This window comes from Ceratotherium simum, chromosome 24 (genome assembly GCF_057802395.1).
Source record: "Ceratotherium simum simum isolate JZ-2026a chromosome 24, ASM5780239v1, whole genome shotgun sequence".
Lineage (NCBI taxonomy): Eukaryota > Metazoa > Chordata > Mammalia > Perissodactyla > Rhinocerotidae > Ceratotherium > Ceratotherium simum.
The window spans coordinates 46,818,152-46,840,358 of record NC_141923.1 but is presented as its reverse complement, the minus strand read 5'-3'; the positions used below and the strand labels follow the sequence as shown (position 1 = coordinate 46,840,358).

Here is a 22,207-nt window from a genome sequence, read left to right as displayed (position 1 = left end):
TCTGGCAGGGTCGCTAATTACACTGGGTGGCAGAATCAGAGTCCAGAAAAGTCTCAGGCAATATCAAGTCCTGGTTCTAAGCACATGCTTTGGAGTCAGACCGACAGGGTTGAGTCCCAGCCCCTCTGGTTACTGGCTGTGTGACCTGGAGAAATGCCTTCACCTCTCAGCTTTGATTTTCTCATGTTAAAAAGGGGCTAATGGGACTGGCCCGGTGGCACAGCGGTTAAGTGCACGTGCTCCACTTCGCTGGGCCGGGGTTCGCAGGTTTGGATCCCGGGCGCACACCGATGCACCCTTTGTCAGGCCATGCTGTGGGGGCGTCCCATATAAAGTGGAGGAAGAGGGGCACGGATGTTAGCTCAGGGCCGATCTTCTTCAGCAAAAAAGAGGAGGATTGGCATCAGATGTTAGCCCAGGGCTGATCTTCCTCACAAAAAGAAAAGGGGCGGGGGGCTAATAATCACCACCCGTGAGTGATGGTACAAGTACTCTCTGGGTCTAAGTGCAATCTTTTTCTTGAAGCTATCCTTTCTAGAGCCTTCTATCCTCCTGCTCCAGTCTGCTCCTGTTACCCTCAGTCTAGCCCTCCTAGTCTAAAAACGTGTACCCCTTCAATTCTAAGAAATATTCTCAAATTTACAAAATAATTTTCTCTTGTTCATTTTCTGTCTTCTCTCTTCCAGGAACTCCTTTTAATCACATAGTAGCTCTTCTCTGTTGATCCTCTAATTTTTCATCTCCTATTTTCAGTCTTTTTGTTCTACTTTCAGTCTTTTTATTCTAACTTCTGGGTGATTTCTATAACTTTATCTTCCAAAATCACTATATAATTTTGATCTCTGCTATCGTATTTTCAAATTGCTGGAGTTCTTTCTTGTTCTTTGAATATTCCTTTTTATATTGCATTCTGTTCTTGTTACATGAGTGCAAAATCTTTTCTAATACCCCTGAAGACATTATAGTTGATTTTTGGAGTCTTTTTTTGCTCTCGACATTTGCTTCCTTGCAGTTTTTTTCTGTTTGTTTTGGACCCTGTCTCTCAAGCAAGAGTCCTTTCATTTAAGAGGCAGACACCAGAACCCTGTGTGTGTGGATTTCACCACGGAGAGATCAGGTAGGGACCTGGCCTGGCTGTTTGCTGGGGACTCACACATATCACCCCTGTAGTTCTTTTCTCATGAACTAGTCCATTTCCCCTACAGGAATCCTTGTCTCTTCCTGGAAGATACAGGCCTGGCTGCCAAGGTTCTAGGGGCTGTTAGGAGAAAGGTGCTAAAAAGACAGTCGCCTGGTTTTGTGGGGTGAGGGAGAGACTCTAAGGGTCTCCCTGTACCTTAGACACACTTGCTATCAAACCTCCTATTTTCGGCCTCACTGTACTCCTGCCTTCCGAGGTACCTGGTCTCTTGAACTTCTTGGGAGTTCTGCAGCATGAACTGTCCTGCTCCCCTTGCTATGGGCATGCTTGTTACCTTTCTTTGATCTACTGAGCCAGTTACTCAGCATCCTCTGTTTTCCAGCTTCCAAAATTTTGTTGACTTCAGTGGTCTGCGGACACCCACTGTTATCTCCTGTCATCTTCTCTCCTGCATCCTTTTCTTTGTGGGTTTATGCCTTTGCAGTCATAGTAGTGAGTTTCCTGAAGGAACAGAGTAATATCTGCATAAATTGGAAGTGTATTTTAATTTGTTTACTTGTTTATTATCTGTTTCTCCCTCTTGAATATAAATTCCAAGAGGTCAAGGACCTGGTCTTGTTCACTAGAGTATTCTCATTGTCCAGAACACTGCCTGGCATATCGTAGATGTTGAATAAATACTTGTTGAATGAATAAATGAATGACACGTAATGTAGATCACTTTGCACACTGCCTATAGCCCAATAAATAATAACTATCTTATCCATAGTTATTTCAATCTTTGAGGATTAGGTAGTAAAACCAAACTTTATGCTGCTCACAGCCACTGATTTTAAATGGGGATAAATCTGTCTCTTAAGTTAAAATCTTTAATGGGAAATGTCTGAAATATCTTTACGTCCCTTTACAACTCCCTCCTCAAGATCGGACTTTTCCTGACAGTGATCTTCCCACCACAACTCTTGTTACTAATAGAGTATTGCCTGTTTCTGTTAATGTCTACACTTGGAAAGTAAGAGACTGCCTGAAGATCCCATTGCCAGGTAGATGCATTCCTGGAGCTAGAGTTCACTTTTTCTCATTTGCAATGTGACCTTCAGCCTGTCACCTACCTTCCCTCAGTTTCCATTGTCTTATCTGGAAACTAGACTGAGGAGAACGGAAAGATTGATTAAATGTTCCCTGAAGTTTTTTGAGGCTCTAAGATGACAGATTCTGCAGTTCTTCTAATTATAAAGTGTCAGTAAATAACAAATAACCATCTCTAAGGCCCAGGTTTTACAATAGTGACATCTCTGTGAAAATGCCCAGTCTTTTCAAATGACAAATGGTCAATTCATTAGATAATTAGGTATATAAATGCTAGCTTCTAGGTCTACATATAGACATGCCAGTTGTAAACCTCTGCATACATGTATTGTCATAATAAAACCCGCAGAATTAAATAAATACAAACCAAACTGATTAACAGGATTAACTGTAATGGAGAAACAAGTCTTCCATGGGTGAAGACTTCGGCTGAAGAAGGTGTTGTTTTTTCCAATCCACAAACAATACTTTGATTTCACATCAGTGGTGGCACTCTCTCTGACCAGTTAGGCAAAAACAAGAAGGTCCCATGGCAGGTCTTGAGTGGTGGGTGGCTAAACAGTGGTGGATGGCTAATATGAGAAGGACAGGTGCACAGAGTGCCCAGACCTGGAAAATGCCAACCCAGTGTGAGGATACAAGAGCTTTCGTCCTGGAAAAACCCTGATGGCATATAGTAGTTTTTTTGGAGGTCCTAGTTCCTGCTGTGTTTGGGTTATACTTTTGCACAAATCTATAGGCCTCAACATTTGGGTCCTGCAATGTTTTACTTTGGTGTTAAATGAGGGATTGTCTGTTTAGACCACCGACCTATTACTCTACTCCTCTTTATCAATGACGCTGTTATGAAGACTAGTGACCATTGATATAATATGAATGATAAAGACCAAAAACATCAAGGCTTTAGTCTTAGCTTCAGAATCAACTTTGTTGAATGACCTTGGGCAATCGCTGTATCGCTCTAGGCCTCTAATTCGTCGACAGATAACATGGCAACGAGAGTGGATTAGATGATTCCTAAATCATATTTTTAAAGTCCTTTCCTGCTTTAAAGTTCTTGAATTCTGAGATAATTAGGGAGTAAATAAATGAGGAAAACAAATTGCCGTGTTATACCTTCCAGTCTTCTGAAAATAATATTCTTGGAGGAAGGGCCCAAGAATGTGGCACCATTGTTAAAATTCCATCAGGACCAACTCAACTGGGCACCTAAACAACAGCAACATCTACTTTTCAATGAAATGCTGGCCTTGCTCTCTACCAGTTCTCTTGAGGGCTTGACTCAGGAACGAAAAGCTCTGTACCCGCCCCAGTGGGGACCTGTGAGTAGTACGCATTTCAGGGGAACCCTCCTTGAAGCACAGCTCCTCGTTTGGGTAAACATCGTGGTTATCTTACATCTTTGAAGGAAAAAAAACAGGTTATTTCTGTTAAGTCTGTGGCTCCTCCAGCATTTAATTTAAAATGAAAAGATCCTGATTTGGCTTCTTTATACAGATGCTTGCCTGACTCTGCCCTCAGAACACCCACACGAGACCAAAACCGTAGGCTTTGTGAGCCATTTGGGGAAAGCCCAAATGAAATAGAGACGTTTTCCATGTGGTTGAGCTGGTGATTTCTAGTTCAGTTATAGGGAATTTTCATGCTACTCAGAGCCATGGATTTTAAATGATTTCATGGAATAGCCAACTTGCAGGCAAGGAAACAATATGCACATATTCTATAGAAGCAAGAGAGAAGAGCTTTTTTGACTTACATATATTTCCCCTTATACTATTGTTCTAAAATGGAGGGCCAGGATTCAGAGTGGCATCTTGGTCCTGGTACATTACCACCTCCTCAAAAACTTTCATTAGTCCCTGAGATACTGTGGCAAATTAATTGAAACCAAAATCACCTAAAAAAATTTTTACTTCCTTCAGCAATTCTTCACCTTCATTTGAAGTGTTACTTAGAATATTAACACTGCCTTATGGCTCCTAGCTGTTGTGTGCTTCTCAGTGATAGAAGATGAGGGCTTAATAAATGACAGAAGATACTGTTTGCATCTGTGCAGCCCTGTCTTTTGTCATACTCTTTTTGGCATCTGTGGCCCTAGTGACTAGTACAGTGTCCTATGCATAGAGATGCTCACTAAGTGTTTGTTGAATGAGCAAATTAATAAGGAGGTTAGCTTAAACTCTTTTTCCAGGAAGGTAACAACTCTTATTTTTTCCATTTCAAAGCATCTTCCCGGGGCCGGCCCGGTGGCGGAGCAGTTAAGTGCCCATGCTCTGCTTCGGCGGCCCGGGGTTCACAAGTTCTGATCCCGGGTGCATACCGACGCCCCACTTGTCAAGCCATGCTGTGGTGGCATCCCATATAAAGTAGAGGAAGATGGGCACAGATGTTAGCCCAGGGCCAGTCTTCCTCAGCAAAAAAGAGGAGGATTGGCATCAGATGTTAGCTCAGGGCTAATCTTCCTCACACACACACACAAAAAAGCATCTTCCCATACATCATCTTAGTGGGACTTCATCATCCTTCCTAGTGCCCAGCATATGCCCAGCAGAGGGCAAATATTGGATGGATGGATGGATAAATGGATGGATGCATGATGCAGGCAGCATGTGATCCCACAGGAACCTTGGGAGGGAGGTAGAAGAGGTATTATCATTGTAACTATTTTCCAGATGAAACCCTGAGACCTTGAGGAGCCAACGGACTTGGTCAGGATTTTGGATATTGAGTGCTCAGTGTTAGCGCCAAGAGTCTAAGCCAGGAGTTCTTTCTGCCACAAGAAGCAGTGTGGTGTTGGGCTGTAGAATGCAGGCTTGCAAGTTAGAGAACCTTGGACTTTGAACCCTCTCCCCCTCCTAGCTGTTGGGTCTTTGACAAATCTCTCACCCTCTGCACTCAGCTTCCTATCTGTGAAATGGGGTGGGGGGGGGATAGACCCTACCTCACAAGGCATTAAATGAGGATTATATGGGACAATGTGTATACATATTTGGCAGAGTACCTGACACTCACTCTGCATTGGCAAATGGTAGCTGGTGCTGTTGTGCACAGTCTCATATGGCCTCTTCGTCAGAGGACGAAGGACCAGGAAAGGTGTGGTCTTTGAGGATGAGTTTTTTGGGTTGCATTTGGGGAAATGATAGTACAGTATCCTCAGGCCAAGGAAGTTAAGAAGGAGACAGAGCACTCGTTTAGTCACTCTTTCATGAGAGCCTAAAATGTGCAGGAGATATGAGAGCATTGGGATGAGCCACAAAGGGGGAGGAATGATATAATTTAGTGCCTTCCCTTTTCCAGAATCTAGCCTGCAGTGAGCAGCTGGCAGCTCCTGTACCCTGATACCCTAGCTGGCTGTTCTATTGGTATTATAAGGCAGACTTTTTAAAAATATGGAGAAATAAAATAATGTGGGGAGAATATCTTGTCCAAATGAGAACAGCACTGCATAAATATGCTAATAGCATCGTAGAAGATTGGCTCAGGGAGGAGCTGAGAGATCATCCACTGGGCTGTAATGGCTTTTTCAACATTGTGCCCTCAGCTTTTAGATTTTGGTACATGGAGGGCACTCAACAAATGTCTGCTGAATGAATGAATGAATTCATCTAGTCCAACCCCCTTGTTTTGCATATGAGGCACCCAGTGTCACCCAGCCACATCATAAGTTCTTAGCTTGACTTTCTAAGTATAATGGAGGAACTTAGAATCTTCAATAAGGACTTCGGGCAATTTGTGTTGCTTACCAACGTCAGGACAAAGAGAAGTTCTCATGAGGAGTTCTGGGCACTGAAATTTAATGGAAAAGAAGGTGATTCACATGCCCTGACCCTCCAGAAAATAGAAATGAAATGTGAACTCTCAAAATATATGGGAGTAAAGGAAAGACCAAGTTGAATCTGAATCAAAGGAAGAAGATTCTGATTGGGTCAGAGAAAAGTTCATCTGTGTAGATCAGGATTCTGAAAGGGCAAGGAAGATGCTCTCTTTGGTATGACAGACTGTGTTGGGAAATTCATCTCTTGTAAATCTGGGAAACACTATCAAATAATCAGAAATACTTTTCATCCCATAGGTAATATACTGAAAATGCTTCATGAATGTCAGTCATTAGATTGGCTGGTACTTTGAGTTGATTTTTCCATTAGCAGAGTTGGATTGTATTGGATAATTCTTACTCTGACAACTAATAACTAATATTTCTGTAGCACTTTACAATTTTCCAAACACTTTCATATATATTAAATGATTTGATTTTTCCCAATAATCCCATGATGTAGCCTTTGATATCTACTAATGGGGAAAACTAGGGACAGAAAGGCCATCTGACTTCCAACCCAAATCCCAAATTCCTCTCACCGCAGCAGGCTGCTCTTGTTGTGGTTAATGCCTACCCCAGCATCAAGAGAACAAGTTTCTGAAAAAGTCAGAACTGGGTGTGTAGCCAGTGCATCTTAACCTCGAATGTGCGCACAAGTCTCCTGGGATCTTAAAATGCAGATCCTGGCCCAGTAGGTCTGGAGTGAGGCCTGAGAGTCCAGCCTTTCTAGCAAGCTCCCAGATGATGCCAGTGCTGCTGGTCCATGGATCTAGGGCACAAGTTTTTGCTGTTTGTGAATCAGTTATGTTCTCACAGCTGAATTTCCAGAATAAGAGAAAATGAGCTCAGAGCTTTCTCAGCTGATTCATATTCAGAGAGGGCCTGAGGCTGACCCCTGACCCCCTCTCTTCCTGCTTAGTAAGAGTGAAATGATCGCAGCAAGGGGCAGGCGCTGTTGCCCAGGAGACAAAACATTTGTCTAGGGAGTCTTTAGAAATTTCTGCCCAGATGTCATTTGGGTTGGAATTCTGGTACCAAAATATCATTTATTTTACCTGGAGGGCTGGGCGAGAGTGATGAAATCCTGGGCTGAAGAGCCTGAGCAGAATTCTGCATGTGAACCCAAAGCAAACAAGATATTGGTGGGAGATGCAATGATTTGTATTTTGTGTTTTAAAAACCACTTGAAAAGTAAACAAGATGCTCATTCTTTTGGGGCATCTTATTAAGACCAGCCAGAAGCAGCAGCCTGGGGAGGTTTGCGATGTCTGTGATGTGGGACAGAGTTTGGGGGGAACATTGAGGCAAGAAGACAGCTAAAGACGGTGATTCTCAGCCCTGGCTGGCTATTAACCCACCCAGGTGCATCTCAAAGGACCAGTGCTCTGACCCACTACTGAGATTTTCAATCACAGATGGTGCCTGACTTACGATGGTTCCACTTACAATTTTTCAACTTTACAATGGTACAAAAGCAATATGCATTCAGGAGAAACCATACTTCGAAGTTTGGATTGTGATCTTTTCCCAGGCTGGCGATGTGCAGTATGATCCTCTCTCGTGATGCTGGGCAGCGGCAGCCCCCGCAGCTCCCAGTCGGCCACCTGATCATGAGGGTGAACAGCTGGTACACTGACGACCATCCGTGCCCAGACAACCATTCTGTTCTTCACTTTCAGTACAATATTCAATAAATTACATGAGCTATTCAACACATTATTATAAAACAGGCTTTGTGTTAATGATTTTGCCCAACTGTAGGCTAATGTGTTCTAAGCACGTTTAAGGTAGGCGAGGCTAAGCTGTGATGTTTGGTAGGTTAGGTGGATTAAATGCATTTTTGACTTGCAATATTTTCAACTTAAGATGGGTCTATTGGGATGTAACCAGATCGTAAATCAAGGAAGATCTGTACTTGGCCTAGGATGGGGCCTGGGCATCAGGATTCTTTTTTAAGGCTCCAAGGGGGTTGAATATGCAGCCAAGATTGAGAACCACTAACCTAAGACAAAAATGTGGCAAATGTGACCAAAATGTCACAGGATGGGAGGTGGAACGAGGATTTCTTATCAATATATACATATAGTCGATTCTCATTATTTGCAGTACTTTCGTTCTGTAATGTCACCGTGAACACTGAATTAGCAAATACTGACCCATTGCTCCTAGGGGAAGTACAGGGTTAGGTTCCTGCCAGCCTCACAACATTTTCATCAACTGTTCAACACACGACTTTGCTTTATGTGTGTTTAAAGATATCTTATTTAATACATATTGTTGATGCATTAACACTGAACTCAAGGCCAATAGCACTGTAACTCACGCCTGAAAGAAGCTTATATAATAACATCTGTTTTCTCCATAAGGTGCATCACAGCCTTCCTGCACTTAGAAACACGAACCAGCACCTCAGCACTTGGCGGCCATTTTTAACAGCAAAATCACTGATGAAAAACACCAAAGTTAGAAAAACATGGCACTAGCCAGACCTCGAAAAGGACACCTGTTTACAGTATGACAGCTGACACAGGAAGGCAGAGCAAAGTCTGTTCGACCTCAGCTGGGAACATGTGCGTCAGGGACTCAAATTTTTTGCCACTCTGAATATATCTGTGAATAACCATGAAAATGCTGCAAGTATTGATTTTGGAGTTACAAATACATTTTTAGCAAGTAGGTGAATTCACAAATACAGAATCTGTGAATAATGAGATTAATGGTAGAGAAGAGTTGTAACAGAGGAACATACACACAGTCTACAGTTTGTATGACCACTGAAGGGGGACCCAGAAGCAGACGAGTTGCAAAGGGAGCTGAACTGTGGATCTGAGTTGGCGTCTGGGCTCATCTCAGCCCTTCTGACCACCCTACGGCCTGTTCTCTTTGCTACGGGGATCTGAAGTCTCCAGACAGCCATGAGTGCTGTTTAATTCCTGTCCTTATAGAACAGTCCTGGGGCCTGAATTATGCCAGGAACCTCATGCTTGCAGTGTCTCTGGAAGTGTTATTGTGGGACTGGTTTGTAATACCCATGTAGATGAGTTGAGAGCAATTACATAAACGCTATATCTCTTGGGTAGAGCAGAACGGTACAGTTTAGATGAAAATGCAGTGCCAAGCCAAAAATGCAAATTGTTGTGTGTAACTACCGACCGTAGTAAATCAATTTTACAAACACAGTACCAGTCTCACCATGTTCCAGCACCCACAGGATCAGGTTGTGCACGTCGAGAATTTGAGAAGAGGTGGAAGGTGAGGCGAAAATGGGAATTGGGACATGTGAAGCCTCAATAGCCTGTCTTGAATCAGATGGTGATTCCATCAAATATTATTAAGAAGCCAGGAGAGCCTAAACCCTCCAATTTCTCTTAATTAACCAAAAATATCATCTCATTAGCAGTATTAGCTCAAATTGTGGTTTTTTTGAATGGTAATTTATGTGTATTGTTACATTTGACATTTAGATTGAATGTTTTAATGAAAAACAGAACCAATTCCCTACTCAGTCAATTGCCCTGCTAGTCACAATGCTGAGAATCTCCAGTTCTCATTTTTTTTAATCAAGGAGCTAAGTTAAGAATTAGTGAGGACTACATAAGACATTTCTAATTACTTATAACCCTTCTCCTAACACTAGAAAGAAAAGAAAAAAGATTGTTGTTTGATCAAGGCAAAGTTCAGAGTTTCACGCTCAGAGAAAGCCTGGCACCGGTCGTGCATTTGGCTGGTGCTAAGTCGAGACCCTGGTGGCAGTAGGATTTAAGCATCTCCTAATGATGCCCATCCTTGCCTAATCAGTGCTGTTGCATTTAAGAGCCGCCTTGCCCTCTTATCTGGGAGCCTTTAAGCTCCAACGACAGTAAACACTTTGCCTGTAGTTCAGCTCGAGACATGAGTTAGTAGACAAGGTTTTAAAATATCCTTTGTTGGGGCCGGCCCGGTGACATAAGCGGTTAAGTGTGCGCGCTCTGCTTCGGCAGCCTGGGTTTCACAGGTTCGGATCCCAGGCGTGCACCGACGCACCACTTGTTAAGCCATGCTGTGGCGGCATCCCATACAAAGTGGAGGAAAATGGGCACAGATGTTAGCCCAGGGCCAGTCTACCTCAAGAAAAAAGGGGAGGATTGGCGTCAGATGTTAGCTCAGGGCTAGTCCTCCTCACACACACACACAAAAATAAAATAAAATAAAATAAAATATCCTTTGTTAGGCCCTTTCAAGTGATCGACTCGCTTCTCCTCTGGAAAGTGTTGTTAGTGGTGTCAAGGTATGAAAAGATACCCTGATGATTTGTTCAGCGCCTCTGGCCATGGGTCTGGGACTGATGCTCTGAGGGGGACTTGTTGCTCGATCATGAAACCCTGGCTATTTGAGTTCCAGGCTTGGATTGCTTTGCTGGTACCCACGCTCAGTGAGCAGCCAGGAGTTGTTAAACCCAGGACGACATTGCCTTGTGTGAGCCTAAGAAGCACTTCCTGGACAGGCATGTGAGCCGAGGTAACAGCAGTTACAATGGAGAATTATCTTTTAAGAAAGGGGTAGGAGGGAAGTTTTGTCCTCAAACGTTTCTTTTCTGAGTTTCTCCACTCTCTCTCTTCCTCAAACACAGGGACTGAGCGTTTTTATGGATATGTTGGACCAGGAGAAAGGAAATATCCACCTAAATCCTCTCCTGGTCACTTGGTTGACTCAATTATTTTCTTTACTTGGTATCATAAACAAAATGGTTCAAATTCTGCAGTTCTGTCTAAACTCATTTCTGGACATCTCTTCACTCTCGATGTGGGTACAAATTCCAAGGACAAACCTGAGGGTTAAGTACACATAGATATAACTATAGATATGAAAGAAACACAGTGCAGGAAAGTGGGAGTTAGCCCAGGCTACAGGAACTTCAGAAATGGCTGCCTTCATCCCACAGTCCCTGGAATTGGCTTAAACATCTGCTTCAGCGGTGTCAAATTACTTCCATAGTTGATGTCACTGGTTTTGATAGAATGGTATGAGAGTATCGGGACAGTTTCCTTTTAGGTCTGCTTGCTTTGAAGTTAAACTTGTGAGTAAGATTCTACTGATTTCTACAAAATGTGTATATTGGCTTCTTGTCTAACTTATTTCATAAATAATGGCAATGTAAAGTCAAACATCAGTTATCTAAAATAGATTCTCTACTGGATGACATCCAGTTTTGCCATTATAGAAACTGACAAAAGAGGACAAATGAAATGTACCAAAGAGTAATGCAGCAATAAAAGTCTGCCAGAACCATTCTAATTTACTTCTTGAAAGCCCAAATGCTTAAGTGATGACGTGAAGGCAGAAACATACGTCTTTGCTCTGCCCATAGGCTGAACCATCTGTAAAGTAGTAAGAGCCGACACCAGTGACAAGGACTCACATTATTGGAAAAGCCTCTTCAGGTGCTTTTCCCTGCATCAGAATGCTTTCATTTCAATACTGTATGAAAATGAGATTTAATGAGGAAAAGGAATTTTAGCTATGTGTATTTGTCAACCTTGTTGTGATGTTCTTTTGGGCTTTCTCTTCTTCTCGAGTCTCCCTTTGTTCTCTTTTGTTGTGTAGGCATGCATACACTTTCTCTTCCCAGAGAGCCTGTGGCTTCCTCCTTGGGCTTGTCGAGAACGCTTTGTCCACCAACCGCATCTCTGTTCGTAGCCTGTTCCCTCTTCTTCCCCCAGAATGAGGTAGAATCTGAAGCTGATTGGGGTAATCGTCTTCTGGTGTCCAGATGTTGTGGACGCTGGTTTTCCAAACCTTTGGACAAGAAGCAGAAAGCATGCATGCAGAGTTGAGGTGTATAACTTCCCAGATTGCTTTTAATCTGTTCTCTGAAGCAATGATGGCAGAGCATGTTAATTTTAACCTTAGTAATTAATACCCCCATGTCCCCTTACACAGACATGTCCCTGGCTGTAAATGTGACTGGTGTTATTTTGTCTTTTTTTGCATGATGTCATTGATCAAATACTCTGGGGTTTTTTTTCCTTTTAATGTATTCTTGCAGTACTATTAATCTATTTTTCCCCAAAGATTCCCACCACAGGGCCTCAGATTACTGGTGTGGCACCACAAAACCAACTAAAGAAGAGGAATCCGGGGTCTAATGTCATTTCATCACTGAGCTTTGCTAAAATGTTGACTTTTTTTTTAAACCAAATGCCTGAATTATTCATGCAAGTGGTATGAATAATTAGCAGAACTCTACTCTTTGAAAATGGAAAGCCTTTAGTAGCAGTTCCTTAGATGCTCTGAAATCAGTGCTCTCAGAGGAAATCCTTGGTGTGGCACCTGAACATGCCTGGTGAGCAGGCCCAGACCTCAGGGGTGGGCAGGAACACTCCCCGATAGCTCTGAAACAACAGCCTCGTAGCTGCCAGTGGGCCGAGCTTTTTCTCCTTTACGCTTGACGAGTGTCAAACCATCGCCTGCAGCAAAACTTAAGAATAGTACGTTGTGAGCCCTCAAATTGGTGTATTCAACAAAGGTTCTCCTGATACTTCTGGATTTCTTTTGGGAGTAGGTCTAGAAAATATTGTTAAAGTACACCAATAGCAACGTCTAAGTAGAATACTCCCTTTGTCATAGTGTGTTGACACACACAGCATGTATCACCAGGGTGAGGAATTGGCCAAGACCTTTTAATTCAGGAAAGAAATTCTAAGGTAATATTTTAAAATAATGTGCAAGCGCTTAGTTTTCTCATTCTACTTGTTAAAATCTCTAAATTAGAGTGAATTATTTTTGAAAAGTTTAGTTGTGGTAGCAATTGGATTGAGTTTTATCACATGAGCATCTACAATTTGAAAAATTAATGAAGCTCAGGTTTTCTGTGAGAAGGACAGCTTCTTGAATTAGAAATGGAGAGACTAGCCTAAGCAAGAAAGAAAGATGAAGGAAAAAGATGAAAATTGCAAATCCTGTCCATGTCCTGAACTCATCAGGGCCTAATGAGGGTACAGAGCCCAGCCTTGGTTTGAGAAGACAGATTATTTGGTTTGATGAAAGAGGATGACATAAGGAGTATGGGAATACTTAATGCCCTTGTTCTAAAGGAAGTCAGCTTCAACAGTTTACATTATAGGCTTTAGAACAAAATGTTAACCTGGAAGTAGGTGGAAACGCACAGTGGTAGCACGGAGAAGCAATGGTTGGCTGAATTTGAGGAGTAGTCTAACTATGAAAGGCATACAGAAGACTTTAAGCACACGAGTTCCTAAGGCACCTGTATTGCTCATGCAAGCCTCACTCAACACAGACAGCAGAGAATAACCATCTCTATCATATATTGAGTTCAGGCCTCAAGTTTTTAACAAATAAAAAAATTGGGATCCCCATAAAACAGTAATTGTACTTTGAATCTGCTGATATAAAAAAATGACAAAAAGAGCTATGAATTCAGCAACATTTAATTTTTATTAATTTTAATACTGTCTACGTCCATATAAAAATCATTCATAATGCAGTATTTCATCTCCTAACAACACTTGGTGCACATAGGGATTCTCAGATCCTTCCACTACCTGGAGACCTACAGCTCAGAACTTAGGAATCTATGCTCATAACAATAATTTTTAAAACATAAGTTGCATTCAAGAACATTTAAGAACAGAGATGTATGGAATGTATCTTTGAAAGATCTCCCTTAAAGTTTGTTAGGATCAAGTTTCAGTGTCAGAGTCAAGCTTCAGCTGTCTGGACTGTTCGGTAATGGAGATCACTTCTCTCCTGGACAGTGAGGTATAATGCTTAACCTGACAGTGAGCCAAGGAGACAATGGGGCCAGTATCCCAAACCTTCCTCTTTCCATAAACTGTTTGTCATATTTGTCATATGTCGTATTTGCCATTTGTCATATTAGGAAGCAGAAAAAGAAGTTTTACCTAATTTTCTTAAGAGTCTATCCTGAAAAGTCTTATCCTGAATCTTATTTTAATACTGAAAAATCGAGACAAAGGCAAGGTTGGTCAAAGGAGAGGGGAAAGAAATCTGATTTCCAGGCTTTCAAGAAAATACTTAAGAGAACAGAACCCAGAGCCAGATATCATATTTTCCGCTAAAAAGGCGTTGAAAGGCGTCTCATTAAAGATGCTTGGAGATGAAAAAGAAGTTATAAGGTTAGATGAGGTCAGAGGAGCTGGCTGGCCATGAAGGTGTGACGGAGTTTATTGCCAGATTATAGGACCCTCTGTACTCCCATCACACTGCTCCCCTGCTGTAGCAAGATGATTTTTAGCTGCTTTTTCCATATTTCAACTAGATTTACTCAATATTTATTATTTATTTTTGGTTCACTTGAATTTATAAATGTTCCAGAAGTTACAATATTGTATTCACATATGTACACATACATACGTATGTACATATGTATGTGTTCACACCTGAAATTTTCTGTAGAGATTTTTAAAAATACAAGCAATATTGAATCGACTGTAAACAGTATTAAGTTTTAGCTTCAGTTTAAAGTCATACATGCAATATAATTTTAGGACCTCAATTCTGCTGGAACTTGCCAATTCCTAATCTATACTGAGATTTTTTCAAGGGGTACGTAATTCTGCAGCATTTGAATATGACTTTGGGGCAGCTTAAGTCTGAATGAAGTGATAGCCGTTGTCTGCCGTACAGCAGTCAGCAAGCGAGAACATTCAGAGGGTCTGCCCCTAGCGAGAGTCGTTCTGAGGGAGCTGACACAGTGTGAACGCTTCTCAGAAGTCTATTTCCACTGCTCTCCCCTCCTGACTCGTCAGAGAAGGAATTTTATTTATTTATTTATTTATTTTTGCCTGAGTATCCATTCTCCCTCTATTTATCATCACTTCAGATGAGTTCTTTTGGTTAAAAAAAGACAATGGCGCAATGGGACAACTATTGATACTCTGCCTCTGGCCACTCGGTCAGTTCCACAGCTGTGTGGCCCATTGTCTTGCACTCTCTCTGCCCATGGCATTTATATAAATATTTCCTCTGCCACTTTTGCACAGCACTCCAGCACACAAAGTAACAAAATGGACTTTGTGGTCACTATTACCTCTATCTGAAGGTGTGTCCTCACCCCAAAGGGCCCTGTTGGCCAGTCACCTATCACCTGCTTCAGTCTCCTTCCCACAGGCAGACGAGCCTGTATGGCCACTGGGCCTCAGTTTCTTTGGAGAAATGAGGCATTTGCCTGGCATGATGTGGCTTTGATTTAGGTATGGCATTTGGCCTGGCTCTAAACCTATGGCCCTCTCTGCAGATCAGAAGCTTAGTGTGAGGCGTTTTGCTTGGTTGATACGGCAGATTGACCTCTAAGGAGACATTTCTGAGTTTGATGCCAGCTGTGAGAGTTTTTGTGATACAGACAGTGGGGCCTTTAGTAGAAAGTCATTGGGAAAAGGCCCTGGCACCTCGAGTACAATTGATTTATTAGAAGCAGAGCCAAGTTCATGTCATACCACCTGTGACTTAGTCGAGCTCAGGAATATATGAAGAAATGGGTGTAGGTTTCTATGAATAAATCCCTATAAGTCCCGTTAAGTTAGGTAAATATTTAGTTCCATTCTCAATAATTAGTGGATTCCTTGGATACGGACAGCCTCCCCGAGGATGCCCATCAGTGGGGAGATGGCATGGATTTTAAGAAAACTTTAGGTAGAAAGAAGCAAATTGGCTCCATCCAATAATGGAATTCAGCTGCTATATATGTGTTGTATTGTTCTCAGCATCCAAACATAGGGACACTCTTAGCAGTTTGACCACCTATGGTTAGGGATCCAGTTACGAACTCTAACCAGGGTAGGTGCTGAGGCTTCTGCCCGCTCTAAGCTGTGTGTCTCTCTTTGGCAAAGCCTGTTGTTATGGTTTCAGGCCCACTGTCATCCTGGCTGTGAAGAGGAGCCCCATTTCCACTTAGTGAACACCTGGCTGGCACCATGCAGAGCATCCACAAGATATTCTGAAATGGTTGCAGAGGTACCAGAAATCAAAAACATCTAAGCTGGCATGCCCCCACACTTGGGGCAGCCCTAAACACATCTGACCAATTTTATGTATAAATACTTAGACAGGAATGAAATGGATTTTCTGGATGTCTGGCTTTTCTTCCTATTGGCTTTTCTCTTCATTTTTGCTGCTGCTTCCTTTTTATTTTTTATTTTTCTGCTTTTTTTTTCCTACTTTTTCTCTGGCTAATTCTGATCCAACAAGGTAGCAATGCATTTTACAGGGAGCCTTTTAAAATAGTCTCTTCCCTAGTCTATTTACTGGAAATGCAAGCTGTTTCAGCCTGTTAGGGACAATTTTTTTTAAAACAATGTTCCCTTTCCATATTTTTAAGTTAGATGATAATTCCTTGCCTTTGATAGAAGCTACGCAAATTAGACATTTCTGAGGTTACAGATACTAAACTTGGCAACTTCCTTTTTTCCTCCCTTTTTTGTTAATAAAGAAGTTTCTAGCTCTTCTGATTGTGCCCCCGTCACACACAAGGCTGCCCTTCGGGCCACATCAAGCCAAATGGAAACAGTGACAACAGATATGTGAGCCCCGTTGTTCTCAGGCCTGGTTAATGCTGGCTGACTATGAGCAGCCTACCAGCACCACTACTGCCCCCAAACACACTTTTTGGAAACACCTAGCCTTTTGGCTCTGGTCTTTATCTTTTTAAGTGGGGGCAAGGTAATCCGCTGCCCAGATCTTTGTGTGGGTGACCCCACCAGAAATGCAATTTAATAAAAAGCAGACCTTCTTACATTGGGATGTCAGATCTGCTTACTGAAAAACATAGAAAGATTTAGCACCAACAAAGAAGCACTAGTCTGGACTTAGGAGAGAAATACCTTATTGGAGGCGATAGAGCCTGAGATGGAACTTAGTGGCTTCCCTGAAAAATGTTTTAAAATGCATATGGCTCAGTTCCATGTTAGCACTGCAGCAGTCAAAATAAACTGGACCTGTCAGGAGCCAGTGCTGAGAGAATGTTATGAATAGACTTATTTTGTAAAGTTGTCACTTTACACGCCCAGAAAAACCAACTAAGGGTAATGTCGGCTCCCTCGGTGTTGATTTTGGTTAAATCCCTCCCTTGAATGACCTCAGTTTAATTTGGCTAGTTATGTGAGTTTTGTTGCTTTTTCCTAGTTTTCTGGAAAAGAAATTAAAAATGGCGGCTCCGCAGATGTGGCCCACTGTGCAACACTGTGTGAAGGGCTGGAATGTGCTGGTAAACCATCCCCGCTTCCTTAGTGCACCCCCGCCTTCTGAATGACAGCCTTGTTACCTGGGAGTGTTCTCAATACAAAGTTTGGCATTAACCTGTGAAGCCAAGGGAAAGAATCAGCCCTTTCACACACAGCTGCCGGTGTCCCACTCCCTGAGGTCCGCTTAGCAGTGGGACCCCTCTCTGAGCCTGCACCCTCTTAAGAGTTGATAGCTCCTCTGATTCTCAGTTGGAAGAACTAGTCCACCTTCTTGTAGTTCAGCCCAGCAAAGATTCCAGATGTGACCAGCCTGCCTGCCCTTCCTCCCTAACAACACGGGTAATGCCAGGTTTTGTGTATTTAAAAAAATTGTCCAGCACACGTTCTTTTCACTCTTGCCAGATAGCCACTTTGCCAGGTTGTCAAGCCTCACCTGATTTATGAGCCTACTGCTATGAATCCTGATTTCTAGAGTTAGAACTAAAACCCATGAAAGCTAGGGCCTGATGTGTGGGCACTGTGGGTGTAGCCTCCTTGGAGGAACCCAACCCACCAAGAGGTACAGATAGCATCCTTTTTAACCACCTGGAAGGGAAGGACCATTCCAGGCCTGTATTCAATGTGCCATGACCACTGATGAAGTTGTAAGCCAGTTAGGGGCATCTCTCAGGGTTAAAAGGTATTATGGGTTCTTCTGTGGCCCAGACTAAAGGGGGGGGAATAACCTATTTCATTTTATTTTTTTTTTTCCAGTTCTCTCAGGCCAGGCACACCACAGCCCTTTGAAACGATCTGTGTCCCTTACCCCACCCATGAATGTGCCAAACCAGCCTCTAGGACATGGATGGATGTCTCATGAGGACTTACGAGCTAGAGGACCCCAGTGCCTCCCATCCGATCATGCCCCCCTGTCTCCACAAAGCAGTGTAGCCTCTTCAGGAAGTGGTGGGAGTGAACACTTAGAAGATCAGACCACTGCTCGTAACACATTCCAAGAAGAAGGTAGTGGTATGAAAGGTGAGTGACTAAACGAGAAACCACTGGGAACAGAGTCCGTCCCTTATTTGGAGTCAGAAGGGTAAAAAGAGAGGTAGTCAGCAAGAGAGAAAGAGCACCCCCCTCCCCAGGCCTATGCACTTGACCCATCCCAGCAGAGCCCTAGGCTTGACCATGGCAGAGAGGGCTCGGATTCCCCTTCAGGGCTTCTTGCCAAAACCTCGAAACAGGAACCAGAGCAAGAGAGGTTAACATCTTTTTTTTTTTTAATGCAGTGACTTGCAGACAGTTAAATGAGTGACAGTTAACAGTGATAGGATCTACTGTTTGCACATGCCTCCTCTGTCTGTCCTGTTCATAAAGACACTGAGCTGCCCTAGTCTTCTACCTGGTTGCTGTGGCCAGAGAACAGTCAATAACTTAGCAAAGCAAACCATAGGATCTTTTGTTAAATCTCTGCTAGTGCAGAACTGTAGTAGTGCTTCCTTTCTCTCTCCCTTTTCCTTTGATATCCAAAGAAACTTTTAAACCCTTTCCTCTGCATCTGTTTAAGGGACATGAAAATACCACTGAGAATCTCTGACAGTGTTTTGAGCCTGATGACAAATTTGCATATGGGTGATAAAGGCCTTTTGTGCAGCATAAATAAATGTTCCTACATTGCCCTGTAAATCTACTCTCTTCTAAAGATACTCATCAGGAGATAGAGATTTCCAAATTACCCATGATAGGTTCAAAGAGGATATGAGCATTCTATATTTTTAGATGCCAGTTGTTCAAGGGCTGGGAAGTCCTTAGGGAAAGCTGCTCATCAGAGACACACTAATAACAATTTTAGATGGAGAAACAATAACTAGTCATGCTTCTGGGACTATAACGCTGGGGGAGGCTCTGAGAGCACTCTCTTTGTTGGCATTAATAGTCCTGAGGTTTTGCTGTTTCTGATCTTTTTCTTGAAAAGGATCGATGTTGACATAGGAGGCTCTATACCAAGTCCGCTCCCCGCCACAGAAGCCTGGCACAGAAAGACGCCCCAACTGCCCAGGTGCCAGCCATAAGAGAGCACCAGGCTAAGAAATGGAGCCTGTCAACTAGAGGAATGAAGCTGCTTCCCCGGTACATTCCTTGAATCTTGGTCTCAGCTGCTTAGGCCTGCATTCTCCTCACCCCCCCATCCTGTGGGGGGTCCTGTGCTGAGTGCCCAGAGAGAGTGGGATGTGTCTCGATGTTTTCCTCTGATGATACAAATGGGTCTTAAAAGGTGTTTAACAGGCAGCAAAAGCAATGGCTCATTTTGGCATGGAGGGGATGTGTGTCCTCTCTCTCTTTCACAGTTTTTGGGAGAATGCGTCATAATTTTGGAGAACTAGCAAAACCCATTTCTAAGTTTATGCTACGTGGTTATGTGCTCAAGCAGCTGAGCCCCAAGTGAGGGTAGCAGGTGAGGCTCAGCTGTGCTTTAGGTAAGCCTGCAGGGCATCTCTCACGGGGGCATCCAAGTCCCTGGGGGAGCAAGGGAGGTGGAGATAGCTGTTGCTCTGGACTAGCTTCTTTCCTGGCAAAGTGGAGTGTCTGGGTGGCATGTTTCCAGGAAGGCGCATGGGCGGTCCTAATTGGTAACTGTGGGAGGGAGGCCTTGGCCTTTGTGTTGAAGGGCAAGGGGAATCCTGGGAGAAGGTGTTCTCCAGGGTACAGACCTCTCCCAGAGAGGAGTGCTGGTGCCCCTGTCTGATTGTAGGAGGTTTGTTTGGTTTGTTTTCTTTTCTTTCTTTTATCCTTTTACTTTGTTTTCATTCTTGTTTTGTTTTTTTTTTTAAGCCTTAATGTACACCTTGACATTCTCCCAAAGTTGGTAAAGGAGTGCTCGTTGCGTGCTGGCATTTTGAGATGAAAAATGAGTAAGAAGAGCATGCTTTTAAAGACAAATGAATGGGAGAAAAATTGAATAAATGTCCTATCCCTCTTTTAAGATAAACCCAAAGTATTCCAAAGTTCAAGGAATATCCCTTATATAAGCTTCTTCAATTCCTTTCTTTAGAATTGATGAGAATTGTCTCCTCAGAGCTTCTTCAATCAGAAAATGATGCAGACAAGCTCTTGTATCCAAGATTTTCTTTATAAGCCCAAAGGTTATAGTCAGAAAACAGGCTATTTGGTGACTGGATGAAACAGAGGACTGTCTTCTATGTATATCTGCCTTCTGCTGACCTGTCAAACTGTCTTTCTCCCAAAGAATTGGACTGAAATTCAGAAGCATAAAGTCCATAGCAAATTAAAGGGCAAAACATATTTGGAGGAAGGAACATGAGAGACGATGAACAATTCTATTTGTGGGAAAAGTATATTTGCAGTTCAGCTGATAGGTCAAGCAATAGAAATGTCCACACCCAAGAGCAGTAGCATTCCCAAGTGTCAGGGACCAGTGTCTGATAAACCTGAATGCCCTTCCCTGAGCTGTGCCCGGAGAGGTCTTCATGAGAAGGCCAGCGCCACTGCTGAACTCCTGCCTCCTGAGACTATTCAGGGCTGCCTCCCAGGAGGGCGCTGAAGAAGGAGCCCTTAACAAGCCTGTCCCAGGAGTTTGTGATTTGATTCCCATGTTCAAGAGCAGGTGCTGGTTTAAATTTCCAAGTTAATTCATACTTTCTGAGAAAGGGAATAGGAAATCAAGTGAAGAGCTTTTAAAAAGAGCCAGCTCTTCCTCTCGGATCCACGTCTCTTTCTTCCCTGTGCCCAGGCCCTTTGGCAAGAGTGTCAGCCCTTTTAAGCTGCTCGCTGGTCCGCTTCAGCATGCCATCATCTAGTTGCTACTTTTCTAATTTTTAAACACCTGGCTTATGAGAACAACAAGGAATCTGTAGTAGAATTTGGAGGCATTCTGAATCTCCAGGGGATGCATGTCAGCCGTCACCCTGCACCTTGGGAAAAGAATAAAAAGTTACCATAACTGAGCTTAATTTAGTGTGAATTCTTGCCCACAGCTGTGCATACCTTGCTGAAACACTGTGTTCATCCATTCCTTCTTTTCATCCAGACAGACGAGCCAGGTTTGGCCATGAATTGTCCCTTAGGAATGTGCCTCTTGGGTCAAGAGTGTGACATAAAGGTCGCAGCCCAGCATTCCTGCTCTTTTTGTTTTTCACCAACATCGACCTCGCCCTCTTTTTGTCATGGTGTCAGCTCTCTCTGCCGGGGCTCCTCACTGAGTTCTCCCAGGTAGACTAACTCTTGCTCTCCGAGGATGGACACCATCTGCCTGCTTTGCCTTGTGTTTCCCTGATAGTAAATACCCACCCTGAAGGTTTGAGTCCACTCTGAAGCACAGATTAGATGTCCCTTGGGATTGGGATCTTAGGCTCAGGGAAGGATGGGATCAGCTACCCAACTAGAAATTACTCAACAGAAGTGGGAACTGAACGGGAATATGCAAGTTCCCTCTTTAACATTCCCTGTGGAGGCTACGGTTATACACGTCTGGACTTGTATATGCTTGTTGTGGCTTCTAAATTCAGTTGCCCTTGTTCTTTTCAAAAACATCACTATGACTTATCCTAGGGGAAAAAGTCCTGATTCTGAGTTGGTGCTCAATTATAATATCCTCCTTTCCCTTGGTATCACACGAGTGGGACATGCTCTTGTACCATTCTCTCATACAGAGCTTTCAAGTGGCCAAGAGGGGAAAAAAGACATTCCCATAATTTCCTGGAAAGAAGAGAAAATATAGAAGAGCAGGAGTCTGTTGGTAGAAGAAGCACGTTTGCCCCTCATATTAGCATCCCGTCCTCAGAAATGATGTAGAAACCCAGCACCTAAAGACTTATCACAAGGCCAGGACTGTCGATGAGTGATGTGGCCGAGTTATATGGGAGCAGAGAAAAGGGAAGAAAGACTGATAAACAGGTCTCATTTTTGTCCTCATTCAAGTCAATTGACTTTCTGGAGCACCTGCTGAGAGAGGCCTTGGAC

The 22,207-nt window shown here is 43.1% G+C and overlaps 1 protein-coding gene across 9 annotated transcripts in view; it reads left to right on the top strand.

Moving 5' to 3' along the window:
- Positions 1-22,207, top strand: part of SAMD4A (sterile alpha motif domain containing 4A) — a 214,072-nt gene that overhangs the window by 143,039 nt on the left and 48,826 nt on the right. For 7 of the 9 annotated variants that reach the window (XR_015556192.1, XR_015556190.1, XR_015556189.1 and 4 more), the window contains one exon: positions 17,999-18,262. The exons of the other annotated variants lie outside the window; for them this stretch is intronic. Coding sequence is in view for 3 of the 7 variants with exons in the window: in XM_004426172.3 (XP_004426229.1) it covers positions 17,999-18,262 (264 nt within the window). In the remaining 4 variants the exon portion in view is untranslated. The remainder of the gene's footprint in view (positions 1-17,998; positions 18,263-22,207) is intronic. 9 annotated transcript variants of the gene reach the window in all.